The 17,216-nt window shown below is 37.3% G+C and overlaps 1 protein-coding gene across 1 annotated transcript in view; it reads left to right on the top strand.

Annotated features, from left to right (window-relative positions):
* Nucleotides 1-774: 774 nt before the first annotated feature.
* LOC308690936 (serrate RNA effector molecule homolog) overlaps nucleotides 775-17,216 on the top strand; it is a 42,039-nt gene continuing 25,597 nt past the window's right edge. The window contains exons 1-9 of the mRNA XM_081365726.1: nucleotides 775-2,205; nucleotides 2,318-2,425; nucleotides 8,573-8,665; nucleotides 8,855-8,935; nucleotides 9,026-9,124; nucleotides 9,273-9,365; nucleotides 9,595-9,654; nucleotides 12,645-12,811; nucleotides 13,271-13,424. Coding sequence (XP_081221852.1) covers nucleotides 2,151-2,205; nucleotides 2,318-2,425; nucleotides 8,573-8,665; nucleotides 8,855-8,935; nucleotides 9,026-9,124; nucleotides 9,273-9,365; nucleotides 9,595-9,654; nucleotides 12,645-12,811; nucleotides 13,271-13,424 — 910 coding nt within the window. The 5' untranslated portion in view covers nucleotides 775-2,150. The remainder of the gene's footprint in view (nucleotides 2,206-2,317; nucleotides 2,426-8,572; nucleotides 8,666-8,854; nucleotides 8,936-9,025; nucleotides 9,125-9,272; nucleotides 9,366-9,594; nucleotides 9,655-12,644; nucleotides 12,812-13,270; nucleotides 13,425-17,216) is intronic.

Here is a 17,216-nt window from a genome sequence, read left to right as displayed (position 1 = left end):
TATACATTATATGATGCTTAGTATAAAATTAGATTGGATGGGATGCCAGGAAGTTATTATTTATCCAGATGCAATGGTGTGACATTTGTTGGTTGTCATTATTCACAGACGCTGGGCTCCCGGGCAGCCGGATGACTGGAAAGAATCACGGTCTGGGAGAGGAAGGAGAGGATTGTGGGCATTTTACATATACTGGGATTCAGGCAAACTAAATGACAGCCACTGCTCCAGCAAAATTAAATTCATTTGCAGAGTGTAATTCTGAATCTGAACAGAGCTGTGGTGTAGGGCCCGATGGAATTTATTCATCCAATTCTGTTTGTTCCATATGAATTTTTCTGGATTTCATTTTAATGGTTAAATAAAATTTTAGTAATCAAAAAGCTTGTCTAATTAATTGAAACCATTTAACAACAATTTATTAAAAGGTTAACAAAAAATGACATGTTTAGGGCGCTATGAAATACGTTTTTTATTTTTTTTGATCAAATTCTGTGTTTTCTGTTTTAAGATTTCTGGATTCCATTTTAATGGTTTGATTAAATTTTTATAATCAAAAAGCATGTCTAATTAATAGAATTCATAAAAACAAATTATTAATTAAAAAACAAATTATTTCTATCAAATGAAGGCATAAAACATTAATTTAATGTATCTTTTAATCATGTGAAATAAATAAAAAATTGTTTTAATAATTTATTATTATTATTATTATTAGTGTTAGTATTATTAATACATTGAGACGTAGCTAAATTCTACTGTACTGTTGGACAGGTTGCTTTGAAGACTTTGGAGTTTCTGTGTGTTTATGATATGACAATAGTTTTTCTCAAATGAAGTGGTAAAATGCTGATGAAGTGACTCTCGGAGTGGCTCTGGAGCTGAAGTTTATGCATTCATGTCCTCATATCATATGAGGCGGCAGAGGGTGAAAACGCCGCAAGAATCACGTCAAATTCCATGAAATACAGCATTATACAGTAAATTATGTTTTTATGTCTGGGTTCAACGATTCCGTCGTCATTTTTTTCGCATTGTGGAAATCAGAGGGCCCTACAACAGGTGCCATCAAAATAATCAGCTCTATATTTTTTCACGCCCTGACGAAACTTACCAATTCACAAAATTAACGGAATGCACAGCTGATATAATAATTTCCTACTTAATTCTGAAAAAACAGAGATTCTAATTATTGGACAAAAAACTTCCTCACGTATTAATCTAGAATACTGTCTAACACTTGATGGCTGCTCTGTCAAGTCCTCATCGTCGGTTAGGAACCTGGGTGTGCTCTTTGATACCAATCTTTCATTTGAAAGTCACGTGTCTAGTATCTGTAAAACCACATTTTTCCATCTTAAAAATATATCTAATTTATGACATATGCTCTCAATGACAAATGCGGAACAATTAGTTCATGCGTTCATGACCTCAAGGCTAGATTATTGTAATGATATTATGGGTGGTTGCCCTGCACGCTTAATAAACAAACTACAGCTGGTCCAAAACACAGCAGCTCGAGTTCTTACCAGAACCAGGAAGTATGACCATATTAGCCCTGTTCTGTCAACACTGCACTGGCTCCCTATTAAACATCATATAAATTTTAAAATATTGCTGATTACTTACAAAGCACTTCCACTTTGAAACCCATTTTCAAAAGTTTCCGTTTTCAGGAACCCAAAACACCGTTGTTGTGTAAACGAACGGCCAAAACGCATAAAAAGTTCCACGTTTTTAGTTGAAAACGGTGTCGTGTAAACAGCCCCTCAATTACCTACCAGTTTGTCTCGCTGGTTACTGATTATGTTCAGCTGTCTGTCATTAAGTTTCCCTGTGTTTATAGTCCCTGTCTCATTCAGTTCATTGTCGGTTCTCGTCTGTAGTTTATGTGATCATTCTCTGTGCTTTCATCTATATATTATTATCATCATTTTTATTAATGAAAGTTAGCATTGATCTTGATCATCTTCATTCTGTGAACTACAACATCGGTTACTGACAACATGAATATGATCATCTAAATATATCGATTTGTTTTTTTCTACCAGGACACAACTGTGTATTTCTGACTGTAATAGCAGGACTTGTTTTACTTCTTTTTCACAGAGCGCCAGCAAGGTCTGTCACACGCTGAAGTGAAGAGTTTGATGAACGGTTTGAGTCTTGCTGTGTCAGCGCTGACATCCAAACTGAATGATGCAGGTCTGCAAATCTGATCATTTAAAGAAGACAACCATAAGAAATACTTTTAAGAGAAAACTCTCATATTCTTGATTGTTTATCAATCATATATATATATTTTTTCCTTTCACAGTTGACAACCAAGTGCAGAAACAGACTGAAACACAAAAAATATTAGACTATTTAAAAACCGCTGTTACTTCTCTACAGTCTGATCTACAAAACAGGCAACGTGACTTTGGTAAGACAGAGGCAATATTCATATAAATTTTAAATTTAATAAAGTTATTTCATGAATTAATAAGACCTTATACTGAACATGTAATTATCTTGTTATGCTCTCTTTTAAAATATCTCCTATAACATAAACTGAATCTGGTTATGATACTTTGGGCCACACTCAAATCTCAGCATGTTTTCTTACTGGAGACATTAACACTGAATATATTCAGTACAAGTACAAGTAAGTACAAGTACAAGTACAATTAACGGTCTAAAAATCTAATCAAGTAAAAGTAAAAAGTAGCTTATCTAAAATGTACTCAGAGTAAAAGTTACTGAGTTAGTTTTTTAACAGCGGGGGTGGGGTGGGTGACTCTCCTGTGCAGGGTTGTAACCGTATGAGATTTTCACAGTATGATAACGTCTCAGAAAATATCACGGTTTACGTATTAAGCCCCTGAGGTTGACAATCGCGCCGGCGCGATAGGCTCGCTTTTTTTTTTTTTAGTTCAAAAGAGATTCATTTTGCTCTGTTGACTTTGATATTACAAACAAGTTTCATACATCAATCGATTCTGTTAAATGTGTATTATTTTTGTGTATACTCACGATAAAAACAAAGTGTTGTTCTTTTTGCCAAATAAAGAAAAATAAACACGAAGCGAGTTCTGCCTTCTCTCTGTCAGTGTAGTCCATTCTGAAACGCGTCCGAAAATGAACAATAACTCAGCGAATACTCAGTCAAACAGGCATACAGACACACAGGCATGAAGCTTGAATTCTCTTCTTTTAAATGAAGTAATTTATATAAAAAACAAATATTCTCAGTAGGGCTGTGTTGAAAAAAATCGATTCACCAATTCTGAATCGATCTTCATATTAATTTCTAAAGATCGATCCGTAACTCAGAGGATCGATTTAATAATAGGCCTACATTTTCCCCGTGAACTTTAACTTGCCGCGTCATTGAATTCACGCATGCGCGCGTGGAGGAAGGACATTAAAACAAGGAACATGGGCATGGCGGTCAGTAACGTTAAGCAAGCGGTTGCTTTGAAAACTCCAGAAACGCTCAAAGCTGCGATCTGGCACCATTTCGGGTTTAGAAGCAATGCAGAGAACGAGCTTGACAAAAGCAAAGCAATTTGCAAAGCCTGCCCCGGCCGCGCGTGCGCTCACCTTCACCGTCTTCAAACAACACGAGCGCTGTCTCGCTGTCTCCCTCGCGCATATTATTAAATCAAAATAAATTGACACGATGGTGTCGGAAAAAAAAAACTATCCAGTGATGAAATGTTTTCTGTGTTGTCAAATCTTGTGCGATATCCTAAACTGCCAAGATAATTACCATAGAGATAATTACACAACGCGTGCCGTACACGTCCGATTCGCGAACTAATGGTTCCTTTGAACCGATTCAATTTAATGAATGGTTTAAACAACTGATCTGTCCAACACTGAACTCACGAGACGTCTGAATTGGTGTATAAAAAATCTGTAACACTTTACAATAATGTTCTGTTTATTAAACTATTTAACTACATTAGTTAACATTTACTATTACTAAACTGCACTTCTACAACATTGTTAATTTCAACATTTAGGCTATAGCCTTCATTGTTGAAATCAAAAGTTGTACAGTATTTGTTAACATAGTTAATGCACTGTGAAGTAACATTACCAAACAATGAACAGCTGTGTTTTTATAAACTAAGATAAACAAAGATTAATAAATACAGTAACAAAAGTATTGCTCATGGTAAGTTCTTATGTTAACAATTCAAACCATATCCTAAAGTTACAAACAAATAATGTACTCTAATTTAAATAATACTCTGTTTAAATCATTTAAAATGAGAATGTTAGTGTGCTCACCCCATTTTTGTTTGTAAGAAAAAATAATACTCTGTTTAAATCATTTAAAATGAGAATGTTAGTGTGCTCACCCCATTTTTGTTTGTAAGAAAAAATTAAGATTTGTTACAGCTTTCTTTCTTTTTTTTGTTACAGAAAGTTACAGCTTTCATATCGCAATATATATCACAGAAAAATAAAATATCGCAATGTCATTTTTTCCCATTATCGTGCAGCCCTAATTCTTAATGTCATTTTTAATAATACATCAGGTTCGCGTCTAAATAATTGGTCTACTGCTGCTGATATACCTCTGCGTCCTCTGTCGTACACCAGTGCAAGTTTGTGAAAGCAGTTGTATCACTATGGAAGGGGGATTGTTCTTTACAACCATCAATACTCCATTTATTTGCAGTTGAATGTCTATAATAATAGTATCAATATGTTGCATAACTACAGTCCTGTAATTCAGGTAAAACTGGAAAAAAATGCTTTTTTCAAAATCACTTATCTAAATCCCGAAGATCGGATCGAATCGAATTATGATAATCGATTCAAGATCTTGAGAATCGGAATCGAATCGATTCTTGAAATTTGAATCGAAACCCAGCCCTAATTCTCAGTTCATGTAATCTGTAAGAAAAGAGCGAGATGTCAGTCGTTTTCATCTCATCTAATTATTTTTAATGTGACCCCGACCCACGGAGAGCGCGCTATTCAAACGCAAATGACTGAGGCAATCCACGCAAACCTGTGAACGCCCCCATATCAGCTCGAGAAAACACAAGTTTAATCAGATCATTGTAGCCTACTTGTTTACACCGTCTCGCAGCGCTGTGAGGAATAATAATAATGGAAAATGTACCTCAGAAGTGCGGCTTTTTCGAGGAGCAAGGATCCGACTGAGCCGAGGAATACTGTAGTAAGTTTTTTTTCCTTCTCAAGTGAATCGCGTTTCTGTGTGTGAATGAATGAACGGCAGAGATGCGCGCTGTTTACCACAGCTCGCAAAAAGACCGTTTAAATTTAAATCGCGTTTCTGTGTGTGAATGAATGATAATGTTTTAGCAAACTGTATTGCTATACTGAGATGAGTAAAAATCGACTGAAATATGTTGAAATAAAATGTAGGCTATTTGTATAAGCAACGTATTAAACTGCAAATTAACATTTATATGCCCTAATATTCCATAAAAACAACATTACAGCAACTTTCATTTTTATTTTTTTCAATAACCACGCATAAACATTATTCTCTTAAAAATACAAACATCTACATACATGTTGCTCGCATATTATGGCAGCCCTGTTTGTGCTATATAGAGTGAATTTACACCTTTATAAATAACTGAAAAAAGCTCAAATGTCAGGGCATGTCAAAACATCCCAAGGGCCCCAAAAACACCTTAGACCCCAGAGGGTTAATCAATTATTAAATAAACGGTATTATTAAATTATGTTTAATATTATTATCATCAGTTAAAATGACAGTTTTTTTTGTTGAACAAATGCTTTTATTATTACAAACTTAAAACCATAATTCAAAATTTCAATAAAACATGTCTAATCAACTAAATTCAATAATTGATAATGAATTAGATTAACAACTTATTTTTAACATTAATAATATATTAAAATGTTTAAGAATAATAGTCTTATGAAATGTATTTTATTCAGAAAATCTATGTTTCTTTTTATGATTTCATACAAATATTATCAAAAATGATAATCAAATGGAAATTTAATTTTATCATTTTATTTTTGGGAGGAAGTGCTGCAAAACAGATTTATTAAATTAAACCATGGACAAAATATATATATTCCTTAAATAATGTTTAAATAAAGATATGTTTGGAGCAAAATTAAAATTAAAAATCAATTATATAATTTACATTTGCCATTTCATACACTAGTTTTAAAGAAACACGCCGACTTTTTGGGACTTCAGCTTATTCACCGTATCCCCCAGAGTTAGATAAGTCCAAGTCTCATCTCCGTACGTGTCGAAGATACAAGTCATGCTACAGTTTTTGCTTGAACATGTTAAAGATATCTAATCATTTCTGTAATACATTTTCATTTTAATTTTGCAACTTATAAAGCGTTAAATTATTTATTCAAATTACATATTAAAACTAGTGTATGAAATGGCAAATGCAAATTATATAATTCAATTTTCATTTTCATTTTGCACCAAACATTGCACAAATGTAATGGAAAATGTAAATTTAAATACAGAAATGCATTGCCATTTTACATATTGCATTGTCATTTTGCATATTACATTTCAAATTTAATATTGCTACCCATATGCTTCCATACAGAACAAGCAGATTATATATTTATATAGCAGTCTTTTTTGCGCTTTTGTATTTACAGACCATGTCGCGATTGGATTTAATGCATAGATCTACTTTTGATTTATTCATCCATACATCATTTTGCGTGTTTTACCTTAAATCTGCATTATGTAAATTCCATTTTAATGACTGGATTCCGGGATTCCCTCTGCATCACGGAAATCATTCAGCCTTCAGTTCTAAACGGGACATACCTTTATCTGCAGGAGGGAGGGTGTTCCTGAACATTTTCTATGCGTTTCCTCCTTTTGCAGCCACCTGGCGTCCACATTTTTTGCAAATCGGATATCTATCCTCTAGGTCTAGGACAACCGCGTTTTTTCTACATCCAAAGTACTTCATCCATAGTATTCCCATACTGCCCATGGGTCGCTTCATAAGAATTCAATGGCGTTTCGGTTTCAGCTTGGGCTCCATCACCTTTTTTTGTGCGTTTGTTCTCCTGCCCCTCAATCAGAGGTGGACGAAGTACACAACTTCCTTACTTGAGTGAAAGTATAGATACTACTGGTCAAATATTACTCCGTTACAAGTAAAAGTTGTAAAGACCTATTTTTACTTAAGTAAAAGTACAGAAGTACTCGTTTTTAAAAATACTTAAGTATCAAAAGTAAAAAGTAAATGTCAGTACGTTGTTTTATTATTGTTGCATTGTTGTATGTAATACTTAAAGTACCGTATGCCTCTGAATCTATGCCTGCATACCTACCCTCATATCAATATCACATTTATTTCTAGAACACAGTTCCAGTAGTGGGGTTGAATGTGAGATTGAATAAATTCACTCACAATGGTTTCGGACACCCAAATGGCTGTTCCCTAAAATACTGCCCTATTTAAAGTTTTTTGGCTTTTAGCATGAATATGTTAGCCTTATTGTTATCTATAAGCTAGTGTGCTCCAAAAAAGTTACAAAATTTGCATTTAGAAGACCAAACCCAACGTTGAAAATGAAAATCAGGTTTATGTCAGAATCCAATGTCAGATTGACGTTGATCTCCAACGTTGGACAGACGTTGTATTGTGGTTGAAAATGAAAATCGGGTTGACGTCAGAAAACAACATCAGTCGGGTTCTGACGTCAACCCGACTTTCATTTTCAATCAATATCCAACGTCAATCTGACATCGGGTTCTGACGTCAACCCGACTTTCATTTTCAATCAATATCCAACGTCAATCTGACGTCGGGTTCTGGTGTCAATCAGATGCAGGGTTCTAACGTCAACCCGACTTTCATTTCCAACCAAAATCATCCACTGACTGATGTTACTTTCTACTCAAGGACCTTGACAGAATTGTAGTGGAGTAAAAAGTACGATATTTGTCTTTCAAATGTAGTTAAGTTAAAGTAAAAAGTTTCCAGAAAAAATAATACTCAAGTAAAGTACAGATACTCAAAAAGTGTACTTAAGTACAGTACTCAAGTAAATGTACTTTGTTACTGTCCACCTCTGCCCTCAATCAATGCAGTAGTTACGGAGCGCGAGTTTCCCCCCCCTTGTATTATCATTATTATTTTTTTTTTTACTCATTAACGGAGTAAAGTACAATACAATACAAACAAAATGTAGGCCTACTTAAGTAAAAGTAAAATTACAGATTTAAAAAACTAGCCTACTTTAAAAAAAGTAGTACACACAAAAAAAAAAAAAAAAACTACTCAATTACGTCATGCGAGTAAATGTAATTTGTTACTTTCCACCTCTGGAATTGTGAGATATAAACTCGCAATTGCGAGAAATAAAATCGCAATTATCTTTTAAAATGTTTTATTCTGTGGCGGAAACAAGCTTCCATAGTATGCAAGTTCTTGTCTAAGAAAAAACTGATATGAGCAGATGTTGATTATGTATTTTTATATTTTCTTATTCACAAAGCCATTATTTCTATGCACTCAGTGATCTTGCTGATCCAGTATATTGTATTTATGGCTTTTGTCTCATGTTTAAGAGTCTCTGTCGAGTTCAGTGAGTGTCCTGAAGAGTTCAGTGTCAAATCTCACTTCATCTGTCGCATCGCTTTCTTCTCAACTATCAGACACCAGTAAGTAGACACTCCATTACATGTGCAATACGGCACTCCATTACACTACAATGGTGTGAATTATGGAGTGGGTTGAAACCCGAAAAGGACACCAAAACAAAAGTATGAAGCAGTAAGTCAACAGGTCATGCTACTATTACGTAATCTACTATATTCAACATATAAATGCAATCTTCTTCTTTTCCACAGTGCGGCAGCAGGATATGAAGAGTTTTACTGACAGTTTGAATTCTGCAGTATCAACATTGACATCCAAACTGAATGATGCAGGTGTTGAAATCATTTAATAATCTTGCATATTTCTTATTATCTGTGGATTGAGGAAGATAATTCTATTAACTGCAACCTTTTTTCTCCCAGTTAAAACGCAGGACCAGAAACAGACTGAAACAGAACGATCACTGGACAGTTTGAAGTCCTCCATACAGTCTGATCAACAGAACAAACAACGTGACTTCGGTGAGTCAGAAACATAAAAAAAAAAGTTTGTATGAAGTTATAGGCTTGCATAATATAATACAAGCCAGTCTCAAACATCAAACATTACTGAAACTACACAGTAATCTTGCTGATATATCATATTTATGTATTTCATCTCGTGTTAAAGAGTCTCTGTCGAACTCATTGAGTGCCCTGAAGAGTTCAGTGTCAGATCTCACTTCATCTGTCGCATCTCTGTCCTCTAAACAACAGATCTCTGGTGAGTTATACTTTCACAATACTCAATAATGCAGTTATTCCCATATTGTACTCCATTAAATCTATTCAAGCATGATTTCAGAAATATAATCATAATTGTTGGTTTCATGGACCTGCATGCTGATACTGACATTATTCTTTACATTGGAAATAATTGGATTGAAATTAAATTCACAGGACACTGACTGCAGAAAGTCTAACAAGGTCTGATGTGTTTTATTCTGTTCTAGAGGAGAGAGTCATGAATGCTCTGAAGGAGCTGAAATCTAACATGGGAAACAAAACAGCAGGTACTGCATCTACACTCTTAAAGGGGTGGTATAATGATGTAAAATGTGTCTTTGATGTCCTCAAAGTGTGTATGTGAAGTTTTTTTAGCTTAAAATACCCCACAGATATTTTTATATAGCATGTTAAAATTGTCACTTTTTGAGGGTGAGCAAAAACTCAACATTTTTGTGTCTGTCCCTTTAAATGCAAATGAGCTGCTGCTCCCGGCGCAGCTGCTAAACGGGACTGTGTCGTTATCCCGTTATGGCGGGAAAGAAATCTCTCAGATTTCATTAAAAAGATCTTCATTTGTGTTCTGAAGATGAACGAAGTCTTAAAGGGAAACTCCACCTCTGGAAAGATGAATGTGTATTTAAATTGGGTCATTTATGTAGTAAAAATGTTAAATTATTTTTGAATTTGGAGCCTTCTAGACTGAGAAAAGCCAGAAAATGTATTTTTGGCTCATGTGGATGAAAGACAACAACTCCCAGAATGCACTTGCTTCGCTGCTCTACTAGGCCACTCCCAAGCCACGCCTACCGGTTAGAGAGCAGTTGTAAACAACAAAGCTAAGCTAGTACTAACGTTAGTCTCCGTGAGTCTGCCCGGGTTTTTGAGATCGCACAAAATGTCCGGGATTCGGCTTTTGCGTTCTCCAGTCGCGCACAGGACGAGACTAGGGCCGCGGGAGAATGAGGAGAGGCCGGTGGCATGATTACTGATGACCGACACCTGTGAGACGCACTGGTCTTGTATCTCTCACGGAGGAGCGAGTATTTTCTTAGCAAGGGTAAAACGCACATCAACCGATCACGCCACCGGCCTCGCGTCGTTCTCCCGCGGCTCTAGCCTCGTCCTACTCGCCACAGTAAACGTGATGAATGGCGACTGTAGAACGCAAAAGCCGGTGGCATGATTACTGATGAGCGCCTGTGAGACTCGTGGGCTATCTCTAACGGAGGACCGTGAATTTTCTTAGCAAGGGTAAAACGCACATCAACCTGTGATAGGTCTGTTAGCGCATTAGGTCCAACCCCCTATGGGCGGGTTTGAAAGGGTGGAAACTAGTGCTTGTAGTCTTAACAGAAACCCCCCCCCCCCCTCTTACACTTCCTCCTACAATGATGCAAAATGACGATTTTTGCGTCATTGTAGAAGGAAGTGTAAAGAGGTAAATACAGATTTCTCTCATCTCAGGGGAAAATGAGAAAATGTTGCACTTTTTGTCAGCCAAAAATAGTCAATCTCCGAATGCAACGTAACAGGGAGGAGAGTAAAGATGGAAAGCTCCTTAAGCTCAGTTCAATATAAATTCCCGGATAATTAGTTGTTTTCTCGTTAGTGAAAATCAATATTGACCTATATTTGAAAAAGGATCCTCATATAAGAAGCAATACTAAAATTCAGAGTCAGTTCATTCGCATTCGGAGATCGACTATTTTTGACTGTCAGAATGCCGGCGGACACAGAGACAGTGAGTTGTTCAAAATCTTTCTTTTTAGTAAACTCTGTGTACACAAACAATGTTCTCAATGCTAGAGTTCATGTGTAGAGCCCCTGGTGATACTTCCAGCGAAGTTTCATGTTGTATCAAGCCTCCTTAGTGTTTTAAAAATAGTGATTGATGCTATCCTAAAAGTGCCCCATTCACTCCCATTCACATGATACGGTCAAACTTAAAAATGGCGTGTCCATGCTAATTATGCTTTTAAACGAAAGTTTGCCTCTGGTAGATTCACAAAAAGAGCCTAGGTTGCATTTTGGCGAGTTACCCTTTAATGTTAAGAGGAAAAAAGTACTGTATTGTCTCCTATGCCCACAAGAGGGCGCAAGTGAGCGCAATAACCAAATATAAACCAAATCAAGCCTGGCTGCTTTTACTGAAATGAAATGACATAGACTTTTTAAAGTGCATTAACTTTAGAAACAGTTATTCTTAAATAAACAAGGAAGAATAGTTTACACTAGTGAATGAAACTGTAAGTGCATCAGTAACCTGAGAAAGACAGTGTAATGAACTACATGAACACAAAATGGCAAACTGCCATTCAGAAACAATCCACTTCTACTCACTACATCTACATATTGTGAGTCAAAAACACCAGAAGGTGAACTTGATCTGCAGCGAGGGCTGAGCTCTTTTTATTGACAATGTTTTCAGCTGAGGAAAACACACGCTCATGCCAGGTATGGTCAAGTATGTCTTTGCCCGATTTTTGCCACCAACTGAGAGCGTTTTTGTCACCAGGAAGCCTTTTCCTGGCAATTTTTTCAAATGAACAACGCAGCCGCACCTCGCTGTATACTGGATAAGCTAACAAAAAAAACCACATCAGTTACGTCGTCATCATGTCTCGAGCGCCTCTTGACACACCAAAAATTTTAATGTGCAGTTTTAAAAATAAAAATTATTTGAATATTCTAATTATTTGACAGCCCTAATGTGGATAAGCTTCAATGGGTAAACATGTCAGCTGTTAGGACACTGGCTGGATTGTCAATATTGTGGCATGACTGATCAACTCTTTCTCTTTACTAAACAATACAATTTTCTGAAATGTATTGTCTCGTAATAATTCAATTAGTGTTTCAACAGCGGAAAGATGTCATCAAAATAGCTTGTAAACAATGGCAAGTAACGTTACGTTTACCTCAGGAATTAACTGTCCATATTATTAGAATTTATATAAAAACTGCTTTATGTGAAGTTTAAATGTTTGTCCGGTCAAACCAAAAATTATTCAGACACCAAGATATATATTTTTTTTAATATTTTTTTACTATTGGGTGCAGGACACTATATTCATTCATGTAAGTGAGGATAGCAAGGTGTCTGAATAAATTTTAGTTTGACTGTATGTGTATAGTTTTGATTGTTAAATAAATCTGATTAATTGATCATTAAACTAATTTTGGTTTGAGTTTTCAAGTAAATTACAAATTTAATTTTGGACTGAGCTTTTATCTATAATTTTTTTTTTTATGTTTTCCCTCCATTTTCCTGAAGATCCCTGCTACCCCATTCTGAAAAACATCACTGATTACCTCATAGAGGAAGTGAGTGCAGAGGAAGAAGAGCTTCTGGGAAGCGCCGGAGGAGCCGACTCCGAGGAGGGATCCAAAGAGGGAAACCCCACCGAGATTACTGTGGAGAGAGATGAAAAACTTGTCAAGGTCTGAAAGAGACTTTAAATGTCCAGCACATATTTCACACTAATAAGAAGAAAACTAAGCCTATTTTTTTTTAGCACCATTCCAGGTTTATAAATGATTCTCATTATTGTCATAAGGGGAATTCTTGTGCTAAATTTTCACTTGTTCCATATTTTATGCATTATATTTTGTCAGTGAAATTGGGTGAGAGTATTTTTTAAATCAGACTTGCTCTCAAAACTTTCTATTATATATTTATATAAATTTATATTATATAATTTTTCTTTTTTTACATGTACTGTGTTGAACTAAACTGGGAAGGGTCACAGCACTTGTATATTGTCATCCTATTGTTAGTTTAACTGCTTCTATTGCTCTCCTCATTTGTAAGTCGCTTTGGATAAAAGGATTAATTGTAAATGTAGTTTCTACTTTGAAACCCATCCCTCAGGAGTGTAATATGTTTTGGTTTCCTCCCAGGTGTTGGATCGTCTCCTCTTCTATCTGCGTATCGTACACTCTATTGATTATTACAACACCTGCGAGTACCCGAGTGAGGACGAGATGCCGAACCGCTGTGGCATTATCCATGTGCGAGGGCCGATCCCCCCCAACCGCATTACTCACAGAGAAGGTAAGCGCTATTATACCATGGGCTGTTTAAATACTTGATTCTGATTGGCTGGAAGGTGTGCAGTAAAACCGTTTAATGCACAGGTAGTTCCAGTCAGTTTGATTACAGTTCGAAATTAATCCGCTACATTGATGCATACATATTAAATAATTAATTTAATTATCAATCACATCGAAACATTTTACAATCCTACTAGCCCTTTATTTATATTTAAAACCATTCTAATTGATTTGGTGAGGAACATTAGCATTTGCAGACCCTGTCATGCTGTTGGCCACATGCCACTGCAGTTGATGCATATCGCAGTATTAAGGCTAACGATTAATCGATTAATTGATCGTTAATTTAAACGACGATCGATCATGGGAATTTGTGAAAATTGACATCCCTAATCAGGACCCACAAATATTCCCCATTGCATTATTGTACATTATATTAAACATTGTATATAGTAGTTTAATGTAGTACTGACACTAAAATGAAACTAAAATGGAACTTTTTTTTTCTCACAGTAATTTTCATTTTGGGTGAACTATACAAAATACATATTGCCACTATCCACGATACATATTTGTAACAACAATGACTTATGTTAGGGAATTAATTAGCTCAAATTAGCCTTAATGTGAATATGCATATGTTGCTTACATGAATTAAAGAATTACCAAATAGGGAATTGGTCAAAACCTCGGCTTATATCAGCGGTTACACAATTACTTGTAGTACTCCCTGATATAGACGGGTAGAATATGTTCAATTTGGGGAAATTGTAGGTATAAGTTGAAGAATGTTCATTTATTGTACGAACTGTATGTCCAGCACACAAAAGGTACAATATCTGAACGGAAATCTCACGTCTTTAACACTGATAGACAATTTCTTTTCTGTGGCCACAAGAAAATAACTTATCTTAGTGTTTTAGACCATTTGAGATTTCTTTCAATAGCAAAATTTATCATAGAGCGTTAAGAGGTAAAGATCTGCACTACTCAGGGACTCAGTATTGAGACAAACAGGCAAACTTAATTCAAATGATTTAACAAAGTTTATTCAAACGAGCTACTGGTTACATATACTAATTTTAAATCACACAGGAGTAAATATGCATAAACAAAACAATATACGATCGCAAATAAGGAATATAACAAAATAAACGTAAGATCAAAGGTTAGAGTAGGGGAAGAAAAGGGAGAATATAAGAGAGAGAGAGAGAGAGAGAGAGAGAGAGAGAGAGAGAGAGAGAATTTTAAGAAAAGGTTTTGTGTGTGTACACTGAGAGAGTGGTAAGGAGAGGTGTGTGTGTGTGTGTGTGTGTGTAGGAGCACGCCTTTAGCAGCACGTGGCCGTGTGTTTATGTCTAGGAAACACGTGGAGAGGTGGACGTGTATGGGTGTGTGTAGGTGCAGATGTGTGCGTCAAAGAGTGTGTAAGTGTGAGTGAAGAGAAATGAGGGATAGGTAGAACAGTTCAGTCATTCACCTGAAACCCCAACAGACACAGTAATATTAGACACTTTAAACAGCACTTCAGATTGGAAATTAAGGTCTACGTTACGTCTGAGTTGTAGATCGGCCCTCTTTGTGTGGTCTCGTCTGTGTTGGACGGAAGCAGAGTCACGTGATTACAGCGTCTAGTTGCTATAGCGACTTGAAGCGAGCGGAACTCAGCAAAAGGATCTTTAGCTTTAAGTTGGTATCTTGGGTTGGTTGAAGGAGACTATCAAAACTGAAGTAAGGTAGTTTGAAGAAAATAAAACTTGGAAGAAAAATGAAAATAAACGAGAACGAAGCTTCCAAGGATGGAAGAAGGCGTGTCGTCTCTCTCTCTCTGGCGATGTGCACTGAGATCAGAGAAGCGCGGCATTTTGAAGGGGTTAAGCCCAGCCTCTTTAGGTGCGTGACCCAATCGCCTGGAAGGGCGATTGTGACTACCTCCTGACGTTTTGTGGAGGCTCACGCCCCTTCCTAATAGTTAAGGAGAAGCTAAATTTGTTCCTATCGTTAATAACACTGGATTTAATAAAATAATGCGTCTTCGGAGATTTTGGGTTAAAGATTCCACACCGTTGGGATTTATGGAACACAATGATACCACGAATGGTATCTCTATGACATAGTCACCCATGGATACATGATTTTTCGCGATTATAGTCACATCAAATGGATTACAAATCAATAAACTATATAGGCATAATATTTGGGGACAAGGGATCATGCATACATCAAGAGAATACATTTTAAACATTTCACAAGATGATTTTGATTCACACGTGGTAGGATCTGTGTGTGTTTCTGTGTGTGTGTGCTGGAAGAGTCACTGAAGGTTCATCCTGCTGCGTTGAACTTTGTCCTTGAGGGAGGGGTGAGAGGTTATGTGTGTGTGCGCTTTTCTGGTCTTGATGAGATTATCAGTTTAGCACATCTGGTTAGACAGAGCTCTTTGTTTTCTGAGCGTGTTAAATGAGTGTCTAAATGTAAATAAATGTCAGAGAGAGGATCCTTGGGGTTCTCTCGAGATTGCTCTTATTGGTCAGCGGATGTTCGCCAAGCCATAATTCCGAGGTCAGCAGTAAGGAATCTCTGTTTTCAGATTAGGCAGTTAATGATTTGCGCCATTTATCGGCGCCGTTGGGTCTGGTATCCAGGAAGGCAGAATCTTGAGGCAATAGAGGTGTTTGTGGATTAGGACACCAGTGATTTAATTAGGTCTCAGAGCAGAAGACAGGCTAATTTCAGTACATTAACATATAGAGAGATAGAGCTGGTGATCTGACCATCTGCTGTGTGTTACATTCCCCCCTTGATGAGTTGACGGGCGTGTATAGGCTTAGGCGACTCATCACGGTAGCAATGGTCAGATGGCAGGTCAGGGAGATGAGGCGGCTAGAAAGGGGTTGTTAAGGTTGCAGGTTGAGTTCGATGAGGTCCTCAGCATTCTCTGGTGAGACGTCGTCCTTCCGAGGGTTTCTCCTGAAGCCTACGGAGACTGCCTCTGTGAGCTTGGTTGTAGAGGTTCGGATTGCGTTGACTCTTCGGTACAGGACATAGGCCAAGCCCAAGGTGAGGGTGTGTCCGATGATGGTGGAAACACATAGTGCAGTATCAGCTGCGGTCCAGGCTTGAATGACAGGTGAAGTATTCAGGATGGGCAATCGAGACAAGGCTTGAAGGGCTGAGTCCAAGGGAGCTATGTCGACGATTTGTGACCCCCCTTCTGCAATTAGCTTTTCAAGTTCTGGGTCCAGAGTGAAGTTCTGATTCCTAAAGAAGGAGGGAATTTCTAGCTCGGCTTGGTACTCTTCGCTTGGCAGGTGATACAAGGCCAGGTCATCCAGGTGGAGGATGGCTCCTCGTGGGACTTGAATCCACATGCTTTGGTTGAGTAGATTGACGCGGGTCGCAGTGTCGTGTTGGTCGTAGGTCAGCGTTGCTGACCGCACTGGAGTGTTCTCGAGCCATCGATTTCCTACGATCTCGGCTTGTGTCTCGGTGACTTGGCCGCGAGGCTTAGCATCAGCTGGACAGCGTGCGTCGTTAGCTAGTTGTTGCAGGCCGCAGATTCCATCTGTGTTGTCCCTGAGGAAAGGCTTGCTCGGGCAGAGGTAGTGGATATCTTTGGTGAGAGTGCACATGTGCAAATTAGGGGCGAGATACAGTTGTGGGTCGCTGTCGTGGTAAGCTACCACTTCTGGAGTCCGTACCCTAAATTGAGTGTTTTGCTGCCAGAATCCCAGGTTGACCACGTCTTTAAGTCTGTAGATTCGGCTTGATTCTATGATGGGCAGATTGAGGA

The sequence above is a fragment of the Scardinius erythrophthalmus genome, assembly GCF_964197995.2.
Source record: "Scardinius erythrophthalmus genome assembly, chromosome: 5".
Taxonomy (NCBI): domain Eukaryota; kingdom Metazoa; phylum Chordata; class Actinopteri; order Cypriniformes; family Leuciscidae; genus Scardinius; species Scardinius erythrophthalmus.
This window is presented reverse-complemented; position numbering and strand designations above follow the sequence as displayed.